At 41.9% G+C, this 23,255-nt stretch overlaps 1 protein-coding gene across 7 annotated transcripts; it reads left to right on the top strand.

Annotated features, from left to right (window-relative positions):
- The first annotated feature begins 94 nt into the window (after window positions 1-94).
- Window positions 95-21,741, top strand: Ubxn2a (UBX domain protein 2A). Of its 7 annotated transcripts, none has more exons than XM_048353350.1 (7): window positions 95-103; window positions 5,167-5,218; window positions 14,013-14,151; window positions 14,833-14,939; window positions 16,248-16,385; window positions 18,943-19,101; window positions 20,892-21,738. In XM_048353350.1, exons 2-7 carry the CDS (start codon window positions 5,178-5,180, stop codon window positions 21,082-21,084), a joined length of 777 nt encoding a protein of 258 aa, XP_048209307.1. In that variant the 5' UTR covers window positions 95-103; window positions 5,167-5,177; the 3' UTR covers window positions 21,085-21,738. The 7 variants fall into 7 exon arrangements, with proteins under 7 accessions (XP_048209307.1, XP_048209309.1, XP_048209311.1 ...); XM_048353352.1 differs by lacking the exon at window positions 95-103 and adding an exon at window positions 147-234; XM_048353354.1 differs by lacking the exon at window positions 95-103 and adding an exon at window positions 163-234 and having other exon boundaries at window positions 5,167-5,215; window positions 14,023-14,151; window positions 20,892-21,739.
- The last annotated feature ends 1,514 nt before the right edge of the window (window positions 21,742-23,255 follow it).

Genomic DNA, 23,255 nt, shown 5'->3' with positions numbered 1-23,255 from the left:
TCTGACCTTGTCATGGGTTAACCGGGGGGGCATCCGGGAGGCGTATTTAAATCCCACGGGCGAGGGTGGTCCTGGAGTTAAGCCCGTTCGGGGCCGCCCAGGGGTCGGGGGGTGGGGGTGGGGGACTCCCTCAACCGTCCCTCTCCGGATGACGGGGCTCAGGTAAAGTTCAACATGGTCACAATGCAGGGAAATCTCGCCACGGGTTCAGTCAGGGGCTGAAGAGGCCCAGAGGTAAGTGAGCAGACGCTGCGCTCTCAGGTGTGCTCACACCTAGCTGCCCGCATTTTCCGAGTCGGGAGACGAGGTAACTGGCGGCGGCGGCGGCAGCAAGAACGACACAGCCGCCATTCGTAGAGGCAGCGCTGAGGCCGGAGTCCAGTCCAGTCAAGCCCCGCCTCCGGCGCGCTTCCGTCTGGGCGCGCTTCCGGTACGCCCCGCCCCGCCCCCCACCACCGCGGCGCGCGGCCTTCTGGGCGCGCTCTCGTCCCAGCCCCGCCCCCGGCGCGCGCGCTCCTGGGACGGCGCGCGGAGCCTCCGGCGCGCGCTCCTCCTCGTCCCGGGAGGAGACCGCGAGGGAATCGAACCCGAGAGGAGTGTCCCGGGTGGCGCTTCAGCGCGCTTGCCCGACAGTCACGACCGTGCCGAGGAGCACTGAGCTAACTGAGCACCCGGCGGCGAGGCCGCGCCCGGGAGGGGTGAGTGTCCTGGAAGCCGCGTCGCCCGGAGCCGGGTGAGGGGGACCGGGCGTCCGTCCCCCCTGGCCGCGTTCTGGGGCGGGCTGGGCATCGGTGTCCGCAGCGCGAATGGGTGATGGTGAGCCCGAGCCCGGGGGGTTCTCGGAACGCTGATCTGCAGCCGGGGAAGGGTGCTGGCGAGCGGAGGCGGGGGCGAGGCTGCTGCCCGGCGCCGGTGGGCGCGGACCTCGGGCGCCCGGCTCCGCGGGCGGCTTGGCTCGGCCTCCCGGCGGAAGCCCTTCACTCGGCTCCCTCTCCGAGGGGCACCTAGAAACTTCCAGTTCAGTGCACGGGAGACGTCTCCGTCTCCGCAGACGAGCGCGGTCCGGACGTAACAGGATCTGTCTGGACGTGGCCAAGTAGACTTCTTCACCCTTTCACTTCGGTATTTTGAAGATCCGAGGTTCTCTGTTTTCCTCTCTATCCCATTTTATTTTCTCGTGTGTGAGTGCGCGTCCCCGCCCTGTTTCCCTTCCACGCGCGGTAATGAGTTTACTTACCTGTATGTAAGCAGTGATGAACGCTAGAGTGGTGCCTACTAGTGCTTTGTACGTAATTTGGGACGATTAAGAAGATAGGGGAACTGTTGGTCCATAGTGATGTTAGTGGAGGGAAGAACACGGAACGGTAAGCAAGCGTGGCTTGGCTTTAGTGGGAGAAGCTCTTTAAAAGTTGGTGTGTCTTTAAATACGCCGAAAGCTGTATTTCAAAAGCAACGAAATCCAATGACTGTTGAGCGTCCTTGTGTAATGCTGAGGTTAGTGGTAGAGTAAAAAAAATAATCGATTAAAACGCTGGGGGTGTGGCTCCATCCTAGAGCCTCAGCCTGCCTAGCAAATGCTTGGCACTAAGTTCAAACCCCAGAACTGCCATCAATATAAATAAAATAGTACGAATTGTGTACCTGAAGAAGGGTACACAATAATAATTGTTAACAGCTGTCACAACCTATTGTACGCTTAAACTTAGCCAGGCACTCTCCTAAGTATATTACATGAATACATTACCTACCTAACGCTTAGTATTAATTACTTTAACACCTTAAGTATTTGGTACAGTATTTTGGATTTTAATTATTATAAAAGTGACGTGCAGGGCAGGGCATAGCAGTAGAGTGCTTGCCTAGCATGCATGAAGCAGTAGGTTCAATTCCTCAGCACCACATCAACAGAAAAGGCAGAAAGTGGCACTGTGGCTCAATTGGTAGAGTGCTAGCCTTGAGCAAAAAAAAAAATCAGGGACAGTGCTCAGGCCCTGAGTTCAAGCCCCAGGACTGTAAAAAAAAAAAAAAAAAAAGTGATGTACAGAGAGGTTACCATTACATAAGCCAGGTAAAGAGTAAATTTCTTTTTGGACCATGACACCCCTTCTCTCCCTTCTCTCTTTCTCCTATTTTTTCCTTACTGTCCCCACCCACAAGTTGTATAATTTATTTTCAACATAGTGTCTAGTGAGTACACAGTATTGTAGTTTTTAAAATATATTATGTACTAAGAAGTGTCAAGAATCTGATGATGACATTTATAGGTTTATGGATAGCATTTGACACACAAATAGCAATGGACTGAGATAGAAGCTAAAAGGAGAAATGTAAAGAATTTGAGAGAATGTAACAAAGGACATCTTCCCAGCTGAGGATATTAGGTAAGATTTTCCCAGGAAAATAATCTTTGAACTGACATTTCACTGGTAAATAGCAATCAGATAGCTGTAGATTGACTCATATAGGAGAGAAAGGTGCAACCAGAGGAAACAGATTCCACAGAGATTAGGAAGATGTCCATTTTAGGAACTTAAAGGTCACAACATTTGAATATGGAAAGCAAAAGAGGAGTGTGTGTTAAAGTAGGTCACAGACAGATGTCAGTTTTCAAAGCAGTGCCAGAGATTTGAGACCAGCTTTTTTTCTGCTTCCATTTTTGGTTTTTGATTTTTATTATATAAATACATATATACTATTTTATTTTATTGACCAGTCCTAGGGCTTAAAATTAGGGCCTGAGCTCTGTCACTGGGCTCCTTTTGTTCAGTGCTAGCGCCCTGCCACTTGAGCCACAGCTCTACTTCCAGCTTTTTTGATGATTAATATGGAGATAAGAGTCTGACTTTTCTGCCTGAGCTGGCTTCCAGCCAACAATCTTCAGATCTCAGCCTCTTGAACTGTTAAGATTACAGACATAAGCCACCTTGCCTGCTCTTTTTTTGGGGGTGGGGGCTCATTAACATAGCTAAAATAGCCAGTTTTTTCCTTTTTTTTTAAACTTTCATAGAGAAAGGATTAAGCCGCTCAAATATAGAGAACTATATGAACTCCCCTGTGATATTACTCAAAGGAACTATGTAATGTTGTAAGAGCAATGGAAAGTCACTGAAGGATTTTCAGCAAAAAGTTTCAACAGTCAGATTTGTTTTTTCCAACAGGACACATTGGCTACTTGTATAGAAACTGATTAAGTGGATTCCAGAATGGAGATGAAAGTATTTGGGGTTGAATTATTGGGGAGCAACTTTAATCTGTCTTGGATTTTTGAGACAAAATCATGCTATGCAACCCAATCTTGCCTCTGAGATAGGATTTCCAAGGAAGGATACTATTTCTGTTAGGGAGCCCTGATGAGAATGTCTTGGTGTCAAAAGATGGCAGTGACCTTGCTATCTCGCTAAATACACCTTTCCTATGTGACTTTTCTCATTTAGATTATTATTGTCACTGTCACTTTGGTCCTTGAGCATATTAACAATATTTTCTAGAAATTTAGAAAATATCCTTAAAAGCACCAATATTAGTTTAGCACCACCATGCCCAACTATGAACTCAATTGATAAATTTTAATTTATACAATTTTTTGGTCATATCTTTGGCCACTAGTAGACATTTCATATTGACTTCCAACTCCTTTGACACAAATCCAAGATGTCAGAATATACACAGTGCAAAGTATGCATTTTCTATCACAGATCTGGGATGAACCATTTCTCAGGTAAAAGTTGGCTCCTTTTAGTGATAAAGGTATTTGGAGACCATAAGTCTGGTTATTAGAGAGGTCTGTTGTTAATTGGGTTGCTTATTAGTATAGGGTCTTTTCAGTGGAGAGCTTTTATTCATTTAAAAGGCCTTTTTTCCTCCAACCAAATATTTATTTGTATAAGGAGGTTTCATTTTGAAATTCCCATATATGCATACTAATATTTTAAGTGAGCAGTATATTTATTTGAAAGTGAAAGGGTAGCTGTGAAAGAAAGTAGCAGAAACTATTAGGAGAGGTCAAAAGAGGAGTCTCCATCCTCATATCTTTTTAAAGAGAATTTACAGCATGAGTTAATGCTAACACTTCCAGATTAAACTTTGTATTACAGAACTTTTACTTGGTTTTTTGTTTCTTTTTTCCAGTATCAGAGTTTGAACTCAACACAGTGATCTAGCTTATTAAGTGGTGCTCTACCACTTGAGCCACAACTCCAGCCTGGCTTTTTGTTGGTTATTTTGAGGATATAGTCTCTCAGACTTTCTCAAACTGGCTTTGAACCTTGACCCTCTGGATCTGCATCCAGGATCGCTGCGAACCAAATTACTGCATTTTAAAGCTATTGAATATTATTTATTTCTATATGATTTTGCCGCCAAGTAGATAGTCAAAAGTTTCATATATTTCACTTTTGCTTTCAATATTAAGAATATTTTAAGTGTATAAAATACATGTTTTCAAAAGGAAAATACTCAACACTTTTTAAGATATAGTAATGAACACTTTAACCAGAAATGTGGGAGCTAGGTATAGAAGCTACCGTGAAATTTTTTTTCTTCAAATATTTTAAACGTTTTTTTTTTTTTTTTGCTAGTCCTGGGGCTTGAACTCAGGGTCTAAGCACTGTCTCTACCTTCTTTTTTGCTCAAGGCTAACACTCTACCACTTGAGCCACAACGCCAAATCTGGCTTTTTCTGTGTATGTGGTGCCAAAGAGTCGAAACCATGGCTTCATGCATGCTAGGCAAGCACTCTACCACCAAGCCACATTCTCAGACCCTCAACTATTTTTCAGTTATTACTTTGGGGGCTGGGAATGTGGTTTAATGGTAGAGTGCTTGCCTAGAATGCATATAGCCCTGGGTTCAATTCCTCATAACAGAAAAGGCCTCAAGTGGCACTGTGGCTAGAGTGGTAGAGTGCTAGCTAGCCTTGAGCAGAAGCAGCTCAGGGAGAGTCCCCAGGCCCTGTGTTCAAGCCCCCAGATTGGCAATAAATAAATATTACTTTTTTTTGTACCCAAAAAGGACAACTTTGGTTTTGGTCATTTGTTCCTAAGATCTTTTTTATTTTATGCTTTAACCTATATGTTTTGCTTTAGCTTAAAGTTTATTAGTACATTCAAAGGAATATACTTTGTAAATGCTAAAATGAGAACTTCAGCTTTTCTCTTTTTTTCACAGAAACACATAGAATGAAAGAAGTAGATAATCTTGAAAGTATAAAAGAAGAATGGTAAGATATTTCAAATTAAATGTTCTTGTTCATTTCTTTAGTAGGCTTGAACGCAGGACCTCAACACTCACAATTGGTGCTCTATTATCTGAACCATGCCTCTACTGGCTTTTTGTTGGTTGATTGGAGATGATCTCTCATATTTGTCTGCTGTTGCTGGCTTTGAACTTTAATCCTCACATCTCTTTTCTGAGTAGCTAAGATTATAGACATGAGCCACCAAAGCCTGTCCTTCTATTGTTATTGCATGTCAAAGTTTTCATTATCTTGGGCTGCCTTAATAAATGCCTAATGGTAACATATTTTGCCTTTTTTTTTTGCCAGTCCTGGACCTTGGACTCAGGGCCTGAGCACTGTCCCTGGCTTCTTTTTGCTCAAGGTTAGCACTCTGCCACTTGAGCCACAGCGCCACTTCTGGCCATTTTCTGTATATGTGGTGCTGGGGAATTGAACCCAGGGCTTCATGTATATGAGACAAGCACTCTTGCCACTAGGCCATATTCCCAGCCATGGTAACATATTTTGAAGTAGTTTCTTTTTCCTTTTCTTTCTTTTTTTTTTTTTTTTTTGGAAGTACCAGGGTGTGAACCTAGGGACTTGCATTTGTTAGGCTGTGCACTTAAGCCACACTTCCATCCTTGCTGTTTACTGGTTATTTGGAAGACAGAGTCTAGTAAATTTTTTGCCTGGGTTGCCCTGGAACTGTAGTCCTCCAAATTTCATCTTCCTGAGTAGTTGGGATTACAGTCATGAACCATCAACACCTGCCTTGCATCAAAACTCTGCCTTAGACAGAGGCCTCTCTGGCCTGTGAGCTACTTAAGTAGATTGAAAACTGGAGTTTCAAACCTCAGGTCCAAACTCCAGGAGGAGTCAGGTATGTCCACTTCCTCTGTACATCAAATAGACTTGGTGAGAGCTGTGCACCGGATGCTCACACTTGTAATCCTAGCTGCTCAGGAAGCTGAGACCTGAGGATTGTAGACTCCTATCTCCAATTCACCAGCAAAAGGTTGGAGCATGGTACAAGTAGTAGAGAGCCAGCTATGAGCAAAAAAGCTGAGTGAGAGCATGAGAGCCTATGTTCAAGCCCAGGACTAACACACACACACACACACACACACACACACACACACACACACACACACACACACACACGAGAGAGAGAGAGAGAGAGACACTTGATGAAGGGCAGAGAAAATTTATTATGTGACATGGAAGACAGTACTTCATTTTCAGCTTATCTTCAACACAGACATGCGCTATAGGTTTAAAAAGACAAAGAACTGAAGGAAAAGGGGCAAAAAATATGCAAAGGAGTATTATAACCCTAGCCACAAGCATATTAAAGTGGATAGTAAAGGTCTAACAAAACCATGGTCTCAGGGTTAGCCAGGTTGGGTCCTTGTTAGAGTTGTTGGTAGCTTGCAGGTGATCTGGTCTCCTGTCTGCCTCTTGGCTACAAAGTGACTGCAGGAGAGAATGACACAAAGGATAAAGAAAAAATGGAATTGTTTTTGTTAATCAGTGAACATAAACTTCCAATTATGCAAGATGACTAGATTCTAGAGAGCCACTGAATAACATTGTACCTACAACTGACGGTATTGTATTGTTATTTTAACAAATCATGATTCGCAGATCTTGGATTCCTGAGTATCTAGGATTACAGGCTTGAGCCACTGACTCCTAGCATGTTACTTAATATCTTAACATGTTAAATTTCATGTCAGTTATTCTTACTATAAAGTCCCTAACCTGTAGTTTATGTACTTTTTGTGTGACACTACGGTAGCTTGAACTCAGGGTGTGGGTACTGTTCCTTAGCTTTTTTCTGCCCAAGGCTCATGCTCTACCACTTGAGCCACAGATCCACTTTTGGCTTTTTAGAGTCTGACAGACTTTCCTGCCTGGGCTGGCTTCAAACCATCATTATCAGATCTCAGCCTCCCAAGTAGTAAGGATTACAGGCATGAACCATTGTCACCCAACTTTATATACTTTAATGCTAAGACTTTAAGATTCTTTACTCAGCCACTTAACTTTATAATTTGGCTTTCAAAGAATGAATAAGAGTATTAGTCTTTCTAAAGAATTATGTTATTTGCATCCTCCATAGATTCAGTTATACTTCAGCTTAATTCATTTATAACCAGTGTCACCCAGTGTGCTCACTTCTAGATGCATAGGCACATTCTATTTCCCACTAATGAGGAAAACCTTGCAACCTGTGTTTCTCTGGGTCTGGCTTACTTCACTTAATATAACCTCTCCAGATGGGTGAATAAAATTCCTTTGTGTATATGTACCACATTTTCTTGATCGATTCATCCATTGGGGGCTGTCTATGTTGTTCCATATCTTGGCTATGGTAAATGATACTATAATAAAATAGGTACTTTCAAAAAGTGGGATCAAGAGGGAGAGGGATAGAAGAAAAAAACAAAACAGGAAATGAATAGAACGCAGGCAAGAATACATTGTATAGGGGCTGGGAATATGGCTTAGTGGTAGTGCTTCCCTTCAATTCGTCAGTACCTCATAAACAGAAAAGGCTAGAAGTAGTGCTGTGGCTCAAGTGGCGTAGTGCTAGCCTTGAACAAAAGAAGCTCAGGGACAGTGCCCAGACCTGAGTTCAATCCCCTGGACTGGCAAATAAATTTTTTTTTTAATGGTCTTGACAAGTAAGAAAAAAGATGACAGAATAGAATAGATGAAATAATAAAGTTGCAATTAATTATTCATTGTTTATATATGAGAGCTCTTGGCTTTGTAAATTAACTTTAACCTTGCTATGATCATAAAATGGAATTGGCCTTAAAATATTTTAATTTTTAGGAGCTGGAAATGTGGTTTAGCGGTAGAGTGCTTACCCGACCATGCATGAGGCCCTTTGATTCAATTCCTCAGCACCACATATACATAAAAAGCCAGAAGTGGCGCTGTGGTTCAAGAGGTAGAGTGCTAACCTTGAGGAAAAGGAAGCTGGGGACAGTGCTGAGGCCCTGAGTTTAAGCCCCCAGACTGGCAAAAATAATTTTTAAAAATTAATTTGCGGGGCTGGGGATATAGCCTAGTGGCAAGAGTGCCTGCCTCGGATACACGAGGCCCTAGGTTCAATTCCCCAGCACCACATATACAGAAAACGGCCAGAAGCGGCGCTGTGGCTCAAGTGGCAGAGTGCTAGCCTTGAGCAGGAAGAAGCCAGGGACAGTGCTCAGGCCCTGAGTCCAAGGCCCAGGACTGGCCAAAAAAAAAAAAAAAATTAATTTGTGTGCATGTGTACACTGTGTATGTGCAGGTGTTTTTTTTTTTTTTTTTCTTGAGGTACTGGAGTTAGAAGTTGTCTTGTCGCTGGGGGTATGAGGGACAAAGTAACAAACAAAGAAGAAATGTATCCAATGCCTAACGTATGAAACTGTAACCTCTCTGTACATCAGTTTGATAATAAAAATTTGAATTAAAAAAAAAGAAAAAGAAGTTGTCTTGTGCTTGTGTTATGGATAAAATAGAGATGATTTTTTTTCTGGCAGTTCTGTGATTTGAACTTAGGGCCTTGTACTTGCTAAGCAGGTGTTTTACTACTTGGGCCATCCTCTCAGCCTTCTTTGTTTTCTTTCTTTTTTCTTTGCCAGTCCTGGGGCTTGGATTCAGGGCCTGAGTACTTTCCCAGGCTTTTTTTTTTTTTTTTTTTTTTTTTTTTTTTTTTTTTGGCCAGTCCTGGGACTCAGGGCCTGAGCACTGTCCCTGGCTTCTTCCCGCTCAAGGCTACCACTCTGCCACTTGAGCCACAGTGCCGCTTCTGGCCGGTTTTTTTCTGTATATGTGGTGCTGGGGAATCGAACCTAGGGCCTCGTGTATCCGAGGCAGGCACTCTTGCCACTAGGCTATATCCCCAGCCCCTCCCTGGCTTCTTTTTGCTCAAGGCTAGCATTCTACTACTTGAGCCACAGCGCCACTTCTGGCCATTTTCTATATATGTGGTGCTGGGGAATCGAACCCAGGGCTTCATGTATACGAGGCAAGCACTCTTGCCACTAAGCCATATTCCCAGCCCCTCGTTTTTTTTTTTTTTTTTTTTTTTTTTTTGCCAGTCCTGGGGACTGGATTCAGGGCCTGAGTACTTTCCCTGGCTTCTTTTTGCTCAAGGCTAGCTCTCTGCCACTTGAGCCACAGTGCCACCTCTGGCTGTTTTCTGTATATGTGGTGCTGGGGAATTGAACCCAGGGCTTCATGTATGTGAGACAGCACTCTTGCCACTAGGCCATATCCCCAGCCCCTCGTCTTTTTTGTTTTTGTTTTTGTTTTTGGCCAGTCCTGGGACTTGGACTCAGGGCCTGAGCACTGTCCCTGGCTTCTTTTTGCTCAAGGCTAGCACTCTGCCACTTGAGCCACAGCGCCACTTCTGGCCATTTTCTGTATATGTGGTGCTGGGGAATCGAACCCAGGGCCTCATGTATATGAGGCAGGCTCTCTTGCCACTAGGCCATATCCCCAGCCCCTAGCCCCTCGTTTTTTAAGTAGGCTCTCAGATTGATGATCTGAGGAACTGCCCTTTTATTCTTCTTGCATAGTTGGGATGACAGGTACACTCTGCTATACTGAGTTTTTATTGTTTGAGTTGAGAGGTCTCACCAACTTTTTTTCTTGGTTGGCCCTAAGTTGGTAGGATTACAGGTGTGAACTATTGCACCTAGCCTAAATATGGGCAAGATCTTTACTACAATGTAATGTGAATATACTACATTCCATCTACAAACAGAGTTCTGATTTTCACTTGAAACCTTAAAAACACCGTCATTACTATCAGCACTCTGGTCACAACTCTCATTTAAGCTTTATTACAGCTCCAGCCTAGGTTTTATTCCTGGCCTCTAGACTGCTTCTCCAAACTCTTCCAAATTGCTCTTACAGACTAGTCCCAAAGGCTTCAGAGCCATATTGTCAGATAGTCACAACATCAACCCCGTTTCTCTGGTAATGGTTCTCTGTGTTAGGTTTTCCTGTCACTGTGGCAGAATACCAGAGTAACTTGAAAAGGAAAGATTTACTTCACAGTTTCAACATTGCAGTCCATGGTCCTTGGCTCAATTCAGGGCTTGTGGTAAATTAAAGTATAAGAACCATGTGGTTCAATTTGACAATAAATAAATAAATATATATATATGAAAGAACCATGTGGAAGAGACTGCTCACCTCATGGTTGGCAGATGGCAGAGTGAGAAAGTAACTATGGACCTAGTATAACTATAACCTTCAAATGCTGCCCAAAAGTGACCTGTTTTCTCTAACCTCCTAAAGTTTCCAAAATTTCCCAGCATGGCACCAAGCATTCAATATTACATCTTCAAACCAGACCCATTTATTGATTGCATTTTCCCATTTGTTTATTGTATTACTTGATTTTTCAGTATTGTGTGAGTTCTTTATATATTCTATATAGTAATTTCCTGTTAGATTTTTAATTTGATACAATCCCATTTGTCAGTGCTTATTATCATTTCCTGATCTGTTGGCTTCCTGTTCAAAAGTCAGTTGTCTATATTTTGAAATTATTTTTCTGTTTCAAATTTTCAGCTCTTTGATCCACTTTATATTTATGTACTTACATATATGTGTGTATATATTATGTATGTTATAAAAAATGATATAGAGTGAGAGGTAAGGGATCTAGTTACTACCAGTATTCGTGGCACCATTTCTTTTCTCTCTCTTTTTGCCAGTTCTGGGGCTTAAACCTCAGGGCCTGGGCACTGTCCCCAAGCTTCTACTGCTCAAGGCTAGCACTCTACCACTTGAGCCACAGCGCCATTTCTGGCTTTTTCTGTTTATGTGGTAATGAGGACTCAAACCCAGGGCTTCATACTTGCTAGGGAAGCACTCTACATCTAAGCCACATTCCCAGGCCATATTTTTACTTTTAAAGGAGATATGTTGCCTTGTTTATTTACAAATATAGTGATTTTTTTTCACTAGGATTTACACATCTGGACCAAGTTTTGGTAGAAACTTTAATCTCTTGTGACCATTTAGTTGATTATTTCTTATAGAATACAATGATGGGGGGGGGCTGGGAATATGGCCTAGTGGTAGAGTGCTTGCCTCCTATACATGAAGCCCTGGGTTCAATTCCTCAGCACCACATAGACAGAAAAAGCCAGAAGTGGTGCTGTGGCTCAAGTGGTAGAGTACTAGCCTTGAGCAAAAAGAAGCCAGGGACAGTACTCAGGCCCTGAGTTCAATCAAGCCCCAGGACTGGCAAAAAACCAAACAAACAATACAATGTGGCTCAGTGCTAAATCAATTTCAGTGTTCAAGACACTATGCAGACCTCTTCTCCACTCAGGAATGTGGGAAGTAGCCCTACAAAACAAAGAATCAAGCAAATGTTTGGGGGCAGTGCATTTACCAGCTAAGAGTGTAGATAGTGAAGAAGAATTACGAATGGGAGATTAGGAGTCAGAGTATGAATAAGAGGTACATAGAAAGAAAGTATAAATGAAGAGGAGTTATAGAAAAGGGAAGAAAACCTGATGGTTTTTTTGGGTCATTTATGGGGCTTGAACTCTGGGCCCGGGAGCTGTCTCTAGCTCTTCAGCTCAAGGCTAGCACTCTACCACTTGAGCCACAGTTCCACTTCCAGCTTTTTCTGTTTATGTGGTACTGAATCAAACCCAGGGCTGCATGCTGGGGAGGCACTCTACCACTAATCCACATTACTAGCCAGTACATTTCTTTTTGAACAGTGTTACCCCCTCCCTCGTTTTCTCCCACTTCCCCATCCCCACTCCCTCTTAGCTCTTTTTTGATCAAGGCTAGCACTCCGCCACTTTGAGCTACCGCTCCGCTTCTGGTTTTCTGGTAGTTAATTGGAGATAAGAGTCTGATGAATTTTCCTACTTGGGCTTGCTTTGAACCACGATCCTCAGATCTCAGCCTCCTGAGTAGCTAGGGTTACAGGCATGAGACACCAGTGCACAGCAATATGTGTAGAAACAGTTTCTGTAGTTTATTTTGGTTTTTTGGGTTTTTTTTTTTTTACCAGTCCTGGGCCTTGGACTCAGGGCCTGAGCACCTTCCCTGGCTTCTTTTTTGCTCAAGGCTAGCACTCTGCCACCTGAACCACAGCACCCCTTCTGGCCGTTTTCCATATATGTGGTTCTGGGGAATCGAACCGAGAGCTCCATGTGTAGGAGGCAAGCACTCTTGCCACTAGGCCATATTCCCAGCCCTATTTTGGCATTTTTATCTGGTGAAATAAAATACTTATTTGAACTCCTTGTATTTTCTAAGTCATGCTTTATGGCCTAAAATGTGATCTATTTTAAGAGGAAATTCCATGGACTACTGGGGAGAATGTGTATTCTGCCAGGTATGGTGGCTTACACCTGCCAGAGGCAGAAGAAACATAACTTCAGGGCTAGCCTAGGCAAAGCTAATGATTTCCCCATCTCAAAAACCATGTACAAAGGAAGAGCTTGGACACATACTTGGCTCTGGTGGGGAATGTACTTTTCCTGCAAGCTTTGGGTTCAGGCCTCAGTACCAATGAATGATAAATAAATTCCACTGGTATTGGACAGACTATTCTGTAGAAGTCTCTTAAGTCCATTCATCTTTTTTTTTTTTTAATTTTTTGGCCAGTCCTGGGCCTTGGACTCAGTGCCTAAGCACTGTCTCTGGCTTCTTTTTTTTTTTTTTTTTTTTGGCCAGTCCTGGGCCTTGGACTCAGGGCCTGAGCACCGTCCCTGGCTTCTTCCTGCTCAAGGCTAGCACTCCGCCACTTGAGCCACAGCGCCACTTCTGGCCGTTTTCTGTATATGTGGTGCTGGGGAATCGAACCTAGGGCCTCGTGTATCCGAGGCAGGCACTCTTGCCACTAGGCTATATCCCTAGCCCTCTGGCTTCTTTTTGCTCAAGGCTAGGACTCTGCCACTTGAGCCACAGCGCCACTTCTGGCCATTTTCTGTATATGTGGTGCTCGGGAATTGAACCCAGGGCCTCATGTATAGGAGGCAAGCACTCTTGCCACTAGGCCATATCCCCAGCCCAAGTCCATTAATCTTATGGAGAATAGTTTACCTCTAAAACTTATTTCCTGCTGTTGCTTGATAGTGGTACTTCTGCTACTGGGTCTTGAACTTAAGGCTAAAGCCCTGCCACTTAATCCATGAGTTCAGTCCAGCATTTTATTTTGCTAGTTGATTGCACATGGAATCTTGCAGACTTTTCTGCAAGACTAGCCTTGAACTATGATCCTCTGATTGCACATGGAATCTTGCAGACTTTTCTGCAAGACTAGCCTTGAACTATGATCCTCTGGATCTCAGTCTCCTGATTACAGTTGCCACCACTCCCTGGCTTATTTTTTGTTTATTTTCCTTTTTTATTTATTTATTTATGTATTTTTGGCCAGTTCTGGGCCTTGGACTCAGGGCCTGAGCACTGTCCCTGGCTTCTTCCCGTTCAAGGCTAGCACTCTGCCACCTGAGCCACAGTGCCCTTTCTGGCTGTTTTCCATATATGTGGTGCTGGGGAATCGAATCGAGAGCTTCATGTGTAGGAGGCAAGCGCTCTTGCCACTAGGCCATATTTCCAGCCCCTATTTTCCTTTTTTAAAATTAAGTAGTTACACATTCAACATGTGTGCTTGTTTTTTGTCTGTATTATATATCTATTAATAAATATAATAGGTAGATGAAGTATTGAAGTTACCTGTTTTAGTTAGAAATATTTATGTACGGTTTTAGAGAGCTTGCAGTCAGAAGTGCTTATTTTTGCTTTTTTTGTTTAGGGTTTGTGACACAGGATCTGACAATCAGCCTCTTAGTGATAACCAGCAAATGAATTGTGAACACTTAGTTGACAGCCTTTTTGAGGAAGCTCAGAAGATTGGTGCCAAATCCTTGTCTCCCACTGAACAGAAGAAACAGGTAAAAATCTATTACTTTTTTCTTCCAATATTTCTCTCCCTTTGGTCAGCACTGGTTTCATAATAGTAAAGACAATATTTGGGGCTGGGAATATGGCCTGGTACTTGCCCCATATACATGAAGCCCCGGGTTCAATTCCCCAGCACCACATATACAGAAAACGGCCAGAAGTGGCGCTGTGGCTCAAGTGGCAGAGTGCTAGCCTTGAGTAAAAAGAAGCCAGGGACAGTCCAAGCCCCTGGACTGGCAAAAAAAAAAAAAAAAGACAATATTCACCATTTCACTGTATTAGTTATGTTGTCATTTTATATATGTTGCAGAAATCAGGCTGTGACAACAAGCTGAACTACAAAGATTTGTATTCTTTGCTTGCACTTGTAGGACAAATAAATACTTCTTTAAAATCTTAAACTTGCTATATACCAGTGGCTCAAGCCTATAATCCTTGATACTCGGGAAGCTGTTCAGCAGCTAGGCTCTGTCCCTGAGCCCCTTTGTGCTCAGGCTAGAGCTCTACTTCTTGAGCCACAGCGCACATCTAGGTTTTTCTGTTTATATGGTACTGAGGAATCGAACCCAGGGCTTCATGCATGCTAAGCAAGCACTCTAGCACTAATCAGAGTCCCAGCCAGTATTTTTAAATATATCTACATATTAAAAAAATTGTTTACTGCTTTCCAGGTAGATATAAATATAAAATTGTGGAAAAACGGGTTCACTGTCAACGATGACTTTAGAACTTACTCTGATGGTGCAAGTCAACAATTCCTGAACTCCATCAAGAAGGGGTAAGTGGTCTTTTTGAATAGGTACAGGAAAAGCAGTCTTTTGTATAGGTCCATGATATTTTAGACATGTTTCATGTAGAAGAATCCTTTGCCGTGGCGAACAGACACATACGCACGTGCACGCACAATGTATGTGTGTCTGTCTTTTGGGATAGTTTTCCTATGTAGTCCAAGCTGGTTTTAAACTCATGATCTTCCTGTTCAACTTGCTGAGTACCAGAATTACAGGCCTCAAACCCAATGCTTGGCTTGTAAATTCACATTTCTAAGATGAATTTTATTACCAACATTTGTGTTGAATTTCATTCATATTTCTATATTCAATTTTTTTTCATTTTTATTAAATTTTCAATTCTTCAGTTTAAATAATATGCATATGCTTATTTTAAGATTGTTTTAAATTTATCCTGAAACGTTTGAACATATTGCATGATATTTTTTATTGCAATAATAACTTATATATATATATTTGTTCTGGTGTGTGTATTTATGTGTGTCTGTATGTGTGTGTCTGTGTGTGTGTGTGTCTGTGTATGTGTGTTTTGCCAATCCTTGCTTGAACGCAGGGCCTGAGCACTGTCCCTGTCTTCTTTTTGCTCAAGGCTAACACTCTACCACGAGCCACAGCACCACTTCTGGGTTTTTCTGTTTATGTGGTGCTGAGGAATCGAGCCCAGGGCTTCATTCATGGTAGGCAAGCACTCTACTGGTAAGCCACATTCCCAGCCCATACAACTTTAACCACAGCTCCACTTCCAGCTTTTTACTGGTTAATTGGAGATAGGAATTTCACAGACTTTACTGCCTGATTAGATTCAAACTGCAATCCTCAGATCTCAGCCTTGTGGCTAAGCCACATTGCCAACCCTAGGTTGAGCCAGGCCCAGTGACTCATGTCTGTAATCCTAGCTACTCAGGAGACTGAGGTGTGAGATCAAGGTTTTGAACCATCCTAAGCAGACAGATCTTGAGACTTTTATATCTAATTAATAAAAAGCTGGAAGTGGAAGTGTAGCTCAAGTGGTAGAGTGCCAGATTGAGAGAAAAAGACAAGCAAGAATATGATGCCCTGAGTTCAAGCTTCAGAACCTGAACAAAAATTATATATATGTTACGCTCACACTTGAATCCTAACTACTTATCTGTATCCTGTGTTCCAGGTACTCATATTACTTGACTGTTAATTTCAATACATTTATTTATTTCATTGTAGAGAATATTATACATCCCATGCCTCTACTTTACATTTCTACCTATTATGCAACTCTATTTCATTTTATCTTTTCTTTCATTTCTTTCCCTCCCAAGGGAATTACCTGCAGAATTACAGGGAATTTTTGATAAAGAGGAGGTGGATGTGAAAGTTGAAGACAAAAAAACTGAAGTATGTATATTGACAAAGCCTGTGTTCCAGCCCTTCTCAGGACAGGGTCATAGACTAGGAAGGTGAGTATGTGCATTATCTGTTCTGCAGACAAGAGATTTGACTAATTCTCCTTTCATTAGAAAGGTGTTTTTTTGTTGTTGTTTTTATGGCATTTTGCGTGTGCTAGTGATAAAAAAACAAGGTCTTGCATTTGCTCAGCAACCACTCATATTACTGAGCCAGCCTAGAAATGAGATGATTTTAGTATTCATTTTTACAAGGATTTATAAGTCATTTGATGCTAGCAATTATTAAGAGTTGTCAACACTAGTGCTGGGAATATGGCCTAGTGGTAAAGTGCTCGCCTTGCATACATGAAGCCCTGGGTTCGATTCCTCAGCACCACATATATAGAAAATGGCCAGAAGTGGCGCTGTGGCTCAAGAGGAGGTAGGGTGCTAGCCTTGAGCAAAATGAAGGCAGGGATAGTGCTCAGGACCTAGTTCAAGATCCAGGACCGGCAAAAAAAAAAGGAAAGAGTTGTCAACACTAATCATAGAGAAGAAAAGTTCCTGTTGAGGGGTAAGAGTATCAGAGTGCATGGGTTAAATTTTGAATACCAAGTACTGTTTTTTTCCTCAGCATCACCAAAACAAAAGAGTTCTATTTTTATTGTTTCCAGTATCTGAAACAATATGTTCTGCATGCACCTGAATTTTGAGATAATAAAAATGAAAATAGGGCTGGGGATATAGCCTAGTGGCAAGAGTGCCTGCCTTGGATACAAAAAAAAAAAAAAATGAAAATAACATGGGGCACCAGTGACTCATGCCTATAATTCTAGCTACTTGGGAGGCTGAGAATTGTGGTTTGAAGCCAGCAGGGAAGAAAAGCCCATGAGATTCTTTATCCTCAATTAACCAGTGAAAAACTAGAAGTAGAGCTGTGGCTCAAGTGGTAGAACAATGACCTTGAGTTTAAAAAAAAAAAAAAAAGCCCAGAGAAAGTACTGGTGGCTCATGCCTGTAATCCTAGCTACTTAAGAGGCTAAGATCTGAGGATCATTGTTCTAAGTCATGCTGGACAGGAAAGGCCTGATACTCCTTTTTTTTTTTTTGCCAGTCCTGGGGATTGAACTCAGGGCTTGAGCACTCTCCCTGGCTTCTTTTTGTCAAGGCTGGCACTCCACCATGTGAGCCAGAGTGCCACTTATGTGTTGCTGAGGAATTGAACCCAGGGCTTTATGCATGCTAGGCAAGCACTGTACCACTAAGGCACATTCCCAGCCCCAGGCCTGAGACTCTTATCTCCAATAAAAACTAGTGAAAAAGGCAGAAGTAGAGCTGTGGCTCAAGTTGTAAATCCCTAGACTTGATAGAAGGGAAAAAAAAAAAGTAAGGACAGCACCCAGGCCTTGGGTTGAAGCCCCAGAACCAGCGCCCACACACACATGCACACATCCAAGGGCGAGCACAAGGCTCTGAGTTCAAGCCCCAGTATTGGTACAAAAAGAAAAAAGAAAAGGATTCTGACAAAAGTTAATAACCAAAACCTTGGGGCTGGGAATGTGGCCTAGTGGCAAGAGTACTTGCCTCTTACACATGAAGCCCTGGGTTCGATTCCCCAGCACCACATAGACAGAAAAAGCCAGAAGTGGTGCTCTGGCTCAAGTGGTAGAATACTAACTAGCATTGAGCAAAAAGAAGCCAGGGACAGTGCTCAGGCCCTGAGTTCAAGGCCAAGTTCAAGGACTGGCCAAAAATAACCAAAACCTTTCATTATTTTCATATTGTTGAATATCAGGTTATAAGCGGAATCACTTTGCTTTTTGTGAATGCTCATAGTTTAACTACCACAATCAATAAGGTACATATATATATTCATCCTTACATATAAAAATATCTAAACACTTTCAAAATCTTTTTTTTTTTCTTTTGGCCAGTCCTGGGGCTTGGACTCAGGGCCTGATCACTGTCCCTGGCTTCTTTTTATTCAAGGCTAGCACTGACACTTGAACACAGCACCACTTCTGGCCTTTTTTATATATGTGGTGCTGAGGAATTGAACTCAGGGCTTCATGTATACGAGGCAAGCACTCTTGCCATTTGGCCATATTCCCAGCCCTCAGAATCTTTTGTTTACTTTTTCCCCTTTATAGTCCAAGGACTATCCTCTAAAGGAAACTTGTCATTTCTTTTTAAATCTATCCTGGGGGCTGGGAATATGGCCTAGTGGCAAGAGTGCTTGCCTCGTATACATGAGGCCCTGGGTTCGATTCCTCAGCACCACATATACAGAAAATGGCCAGAAGTGGCGCTGTGGCTCAAGTGGCAGAGTGCTAGCCTTGAGCAAAAAAGAAGCCAGGGACAGTGCTCAGGCCCTGAGTTCATGGTCCAAGACTGGCCAAAAATAAATAAATAAATAAATAAATAAATCTATCCTGGGCATCATCCTATAAGTTTATAAAATAATTGGAGATGTATAGTTTCATTAGATTTATAGGACTGCTATAGATTGTGGGCATAACTAATGTGGAAATATTTATGACAGAAAATTCCTCCTAAAATAATCCTTACTGTAAAATTTTTTATAGTAATGAACAAAAAAATATGACTTTGTTGTCTGAATTTTTCTTAGTGCTACACCAAAAATTGTTTCAAAAGCAAAGATTATTGAAGTTGAAAGTAAAAATACTTTATGTGCTGTTTCACTGAACAACTTGGAACCCATTACTAAGGTACAGATCTGGTTAGCCAATGGGAAAAGAATTGTCCAGAAATTTAATATTTCTCATAGGTAAGTCATCCATTTCTATATTTATCTGATTTTTTCCAAGTGTAAAATTCATTTATTTTAACTTTAGGCAATTGTGAAGCATTTTTTGTCTGTTTATGTCCCTGAGAAATGGATTTTTTAAATTCTTATTAAGAAGTTATACAAAATTACAATTCCAATACAAGATTACAATTCCATAGTGAGGTAATGAGTATAATGCTTTCTTAGAGAATATCATTCCATCTTTCACTTTTAAAAAAAGAACTAATGAAGTATTTTAATAATTAGTTTTCTCACTGTCAGAACAATTCTTGGACCTTAATGAAGTATTTTTAACCTGGTCTACAGATTTTTGATGTATGTGTCTATCCTGGAGCGTGAACTCAGGGCCTAGGAGCTGTCCCTGAGCTTTTCTTTTTGTTCAAGGCTACACTCTACCACTTGTGCCACAGCTCTACTTCTGGCTTTTCTTTGGGTAGTTTATTGGAAATGAGATTCTCATGGATTTCCTGTCCTGGCTGGCTTTGAACTGCAATTCTCAGATCTTAGCCTCCTGAATAGCTAGGATTACAGGTATGAGCCACCAACGCCTAGCGTGGGTCTTCTTTCTAGTAATTTGATTCATTTTCCTGTTTAACTGGGAATGTAACTTTAAAAAATTATTTTGGGGGGCTGGGAATATGGCCTAGTGGGAAAGTGCTTGCCTCAAACATGAAGCCCTGGGTTCAATTCCTCAGCAACACCACATATACAGAACAAGCCAGAAATGGTGCTGTGGCTCGAGTGACAGAGTGCTAGCCTTGAGCAAAAAGAAGCCAGGGACAGTGCTCAGGCCCTGAGTCCAAGCCCCAGAACTGGCAAAAAAAATAAAATAAAAAGAATTCAAGGCCAGGCTAGGAATGTGGCTTAGTGGTAGAATGTTTGCCTAGCATGCATGAAACCCTGGGTTCGAATCCTTAGTACCACATAAACAGAAAAAGCCAGAAGTGGTACTGTGGCTCAAGTGGTAGACTGCTAGCCTTGAGCAAAAGAGACAGTGCCTACACCCTGAGTTCAAGCCCCAGGACTGGCAAAAGAAAAGAAAGAGGGCTGGGAATATGGCCTAGTGGCAAGAGTGCTTGCCTCCTACACATGAAGCTCTCGGTTCGATTCCCCAGCACCACATATATGGAAAACGGCCAGAAGGGGCGCTGTGGCTCAGGTGGCAGAGTGCTAGCCTTGAGCGGGATGAAGCCAGGGACAGTGCTCAGGCCCTGAGTCCAAGCCCCAGGACTGGCAAAAAAGAAAAGAAAGAAAAAGAATTCAAGGCCAGAGCCAGGCACCAGTGCCTCACACCTGTAATCCTAGCTACTCCAGGAAACTGAGATCTGAGGATCATGGTTCAAAGCCAATCAGGGCAGAAGAGTCCCTGTGAGACTCTTACCTCTAATTAACCACTCAAAAGCCAGAAGTGGAGCTGTGACTCAAAATCAGTGCTACCCTTGAGCGAAAGAGCTCAAAGACAGCGCCCAGGCCCTGAGTTCTAACCCTAGGACCAAAACCACAACAAAAAAAGAATTCAAAACCAGCCTAAGCTTCAAAGCAAGACCGTGTTTCAAAACAAACAACAACATAAATGTGTGTTCCCGTGCTCTGCCAGACACTGAGTTCCACTTCCCAGAGCTGTGGGGAAAAAAGGAGAGTGGAGAGGAAGAAATGAGACAGAAGGAGGGAGGAAAGGAGGACAAAGAGACAGAGAGAGACCCCAAATGATCAGACTTATTATGGGGTAATTTGTTTATTCTATGTTAATACTTTGTGTTGTTTAACAGGGTAAGCCACATCAAAGACTTCATTGAAAAGTACCAAGCACCTCAAAGAAGCCCTCCCTTTTCCCTGGCAACAGCGCTTCCTTTCCTCAGATTGCTAGATGAGACACTCACCCTGGGAGAAGCAGCTTTACAGAATACTGTAATCATTCAGAGACTAAAAGAAACGGCTGAGCCTTTCAGAAAACTTTCATAGCATTGATTTTTGAGAGACTAAGTAGAAATTTTGCAGGGAAATGATGGTTGGAAGTGAGCATGTAAAAGTGGGAGAAAGGAGAAGTTTGATTCATTGGACTTTTGGGTTGAGTGCTATTTAACTCTCTTGATGAGAAAAATTTTAAATAATCAGGAAACATAGCAGGAAACTGTATTCAACACACTTTTTTCCCAGAATGCTTACTCAAATAAAAGTACAATTATTTTCAAACACTAATTAATCACCATATGATTTATTAGATAGCTATGTCATGTACAGTGCTTAAGGTCATGTAAATTATCAAAAATATTAACTGTCTCCAAATTATTAAATAGCAATATGTTAAAATATTACACAGGGCAGGTTAAAAGCATCAGTGTAATTATTTTATAACTTGGATATAATCAAAAGGCTAGGAGGGCCTCTTTTCACAACATAGCTAGCTATATCTAAACCTTAAATTGGTCTCAGTTTTTACTCTGTGCTAGCAAGACAAAATCAAGTTTTAATTTGAGAATAGTATCTTAAGATTTATTTTCACTTAGGAATAAAATTGTATATTTTAGTATAATGTTGGTATATCTCCAGTTCATGGGACTAGGAATGTGGCCTAGCAGTAGAGTGCTTGCCTCGCATGCATGAAGCCCTGGGTTTGATTCCTCAGCACCACATACACAGAAAAAGCCAGAACTGATGCTGTGGCTCAAGTGGCAGAGTGCTAGCCTTGAGCAAAAAGAAGCCAAGGACAGTGCTCAGGCCCTGAGTTCAAGCCCCAGGACTGGCAAAAAGAAAAAAATATATCCTCAGTTCTTGTTCCCTTGGTATGTATTTTTTTCCAAAAAATTATAGATTTATTTTAGCTAGTATTTGGATTGTTCCTGTATTCACTTTGTTTACTTAGAGTCTAATACTTGGATGGTCACACTACTAATTTATGAGTATTTTAAGTATATCACCTAAAGTGTAAATTTTCTGCTGCCTATGTGAGAGTCAACCTGTGTGCACCTGGAAGGGTTATTACTATAGGATGCCATGAGGGAAAGTATCCTTTGTAGCTTAGACTTTTAACCTAAACTATTTCAGTCACATTAAAGCCCCTTGCTTAAAAATTAATTTTAGGAAATTTTGCAAATGGCCTGTTGAATCAAATTAAAAGTGAAATGTACAAGTCATATGCCAAGAATTTAGTGGCTCATAGTAGCAATTACAAGTTTTCAAATACTCACCTAAAAATAATTTCCAAAGTAGGCTTGGTTGAAGTGTGCCTGTCTTCTTAGCTACAGGAGAAGCTAAGGTCAGATCACTTGAGCCCAAGAGTTCAAAGCTAACCTGGCAGACATAACAGGACCCTATCTCTTAAAAGGATAATAATATGGCTTCCAAAACAAAAAAAAAGCGACATCACTATTTCTTTTTAGCAAACATTATTACTGGTCTGACATAAGGAAGATACATGGAATCTCATATCTGTTTCTAAGCTCACTATTGCAATGGAAGACACCACAATACATTTATGAGAGAATGGGGAAAAGAGTACATAATACTTAGGATATCTTTTTAATGTTTTGACGTCATAGACCCCTTGGATGGGTCAGGAGTCCTCTGGGATCCAACTATATAAATCTGTGTAGTTCACAATGATGCTCAAAGCATCTGTAAGGAATCTTCATAAAATGCCTATTCCTAACATCTGCCACCAAAATTCTCAGCGTACCCGAGATGGCTCCTACAGCATCTAATTTGTATCTTAGGGTTATCACAGAAGTACTAGAGGCCTACACAAAACCACTGAAGCAAGGCTACTAACTATCTCTCTTAAATTTGCCCTCATCCTCTACCCCACAGTTGACAGGCACTCCCCTTTTAGCCTAAAGTAATCATGACATAAACCTGTTCCTTTTCTCCAAAGTACAGACAAGACAGGCTGGAACTTGTGGATGAGGATTTTAACTAAAGCTCAGGAATAACAAAAGGGAAGCGTGCTCGGGCACATGTCCAGCCTTATCCCCCGTCTGCAGTCTAAGGATGCTTTTCCTGGCTCCCAGCTTTCCACATGGCAAAGGTCTTTTTATTGGGAAGAGGGAGCGAGATCTAAGGAGAGCTTTCTTTGTCCTTTTGTCCTTTACCCTAGGAAATAAGCAGGGATATAATAGAAAATATTTATTGTCGGT

Source organism: Perognathus longimembris, chromosome 8 (assembly GCF_023159225.1).
Source record: "Perognathus longimembris pacificus isolate PPM17 chromosome 8, ASM2315922v1, whole genome shotgun sequence".
Lineage (NCBI taxonomy): Eukaryota > Metazoa > Chordata > Mammalia > Rodentia > Heteromyidae > Perognathus > Perognathus longimembris.
The sequence above is the reverse complement of the archived record's forward strand: the minus strand, read 5'-3'. Positions and strand labels throughout refer to the sequence as shown.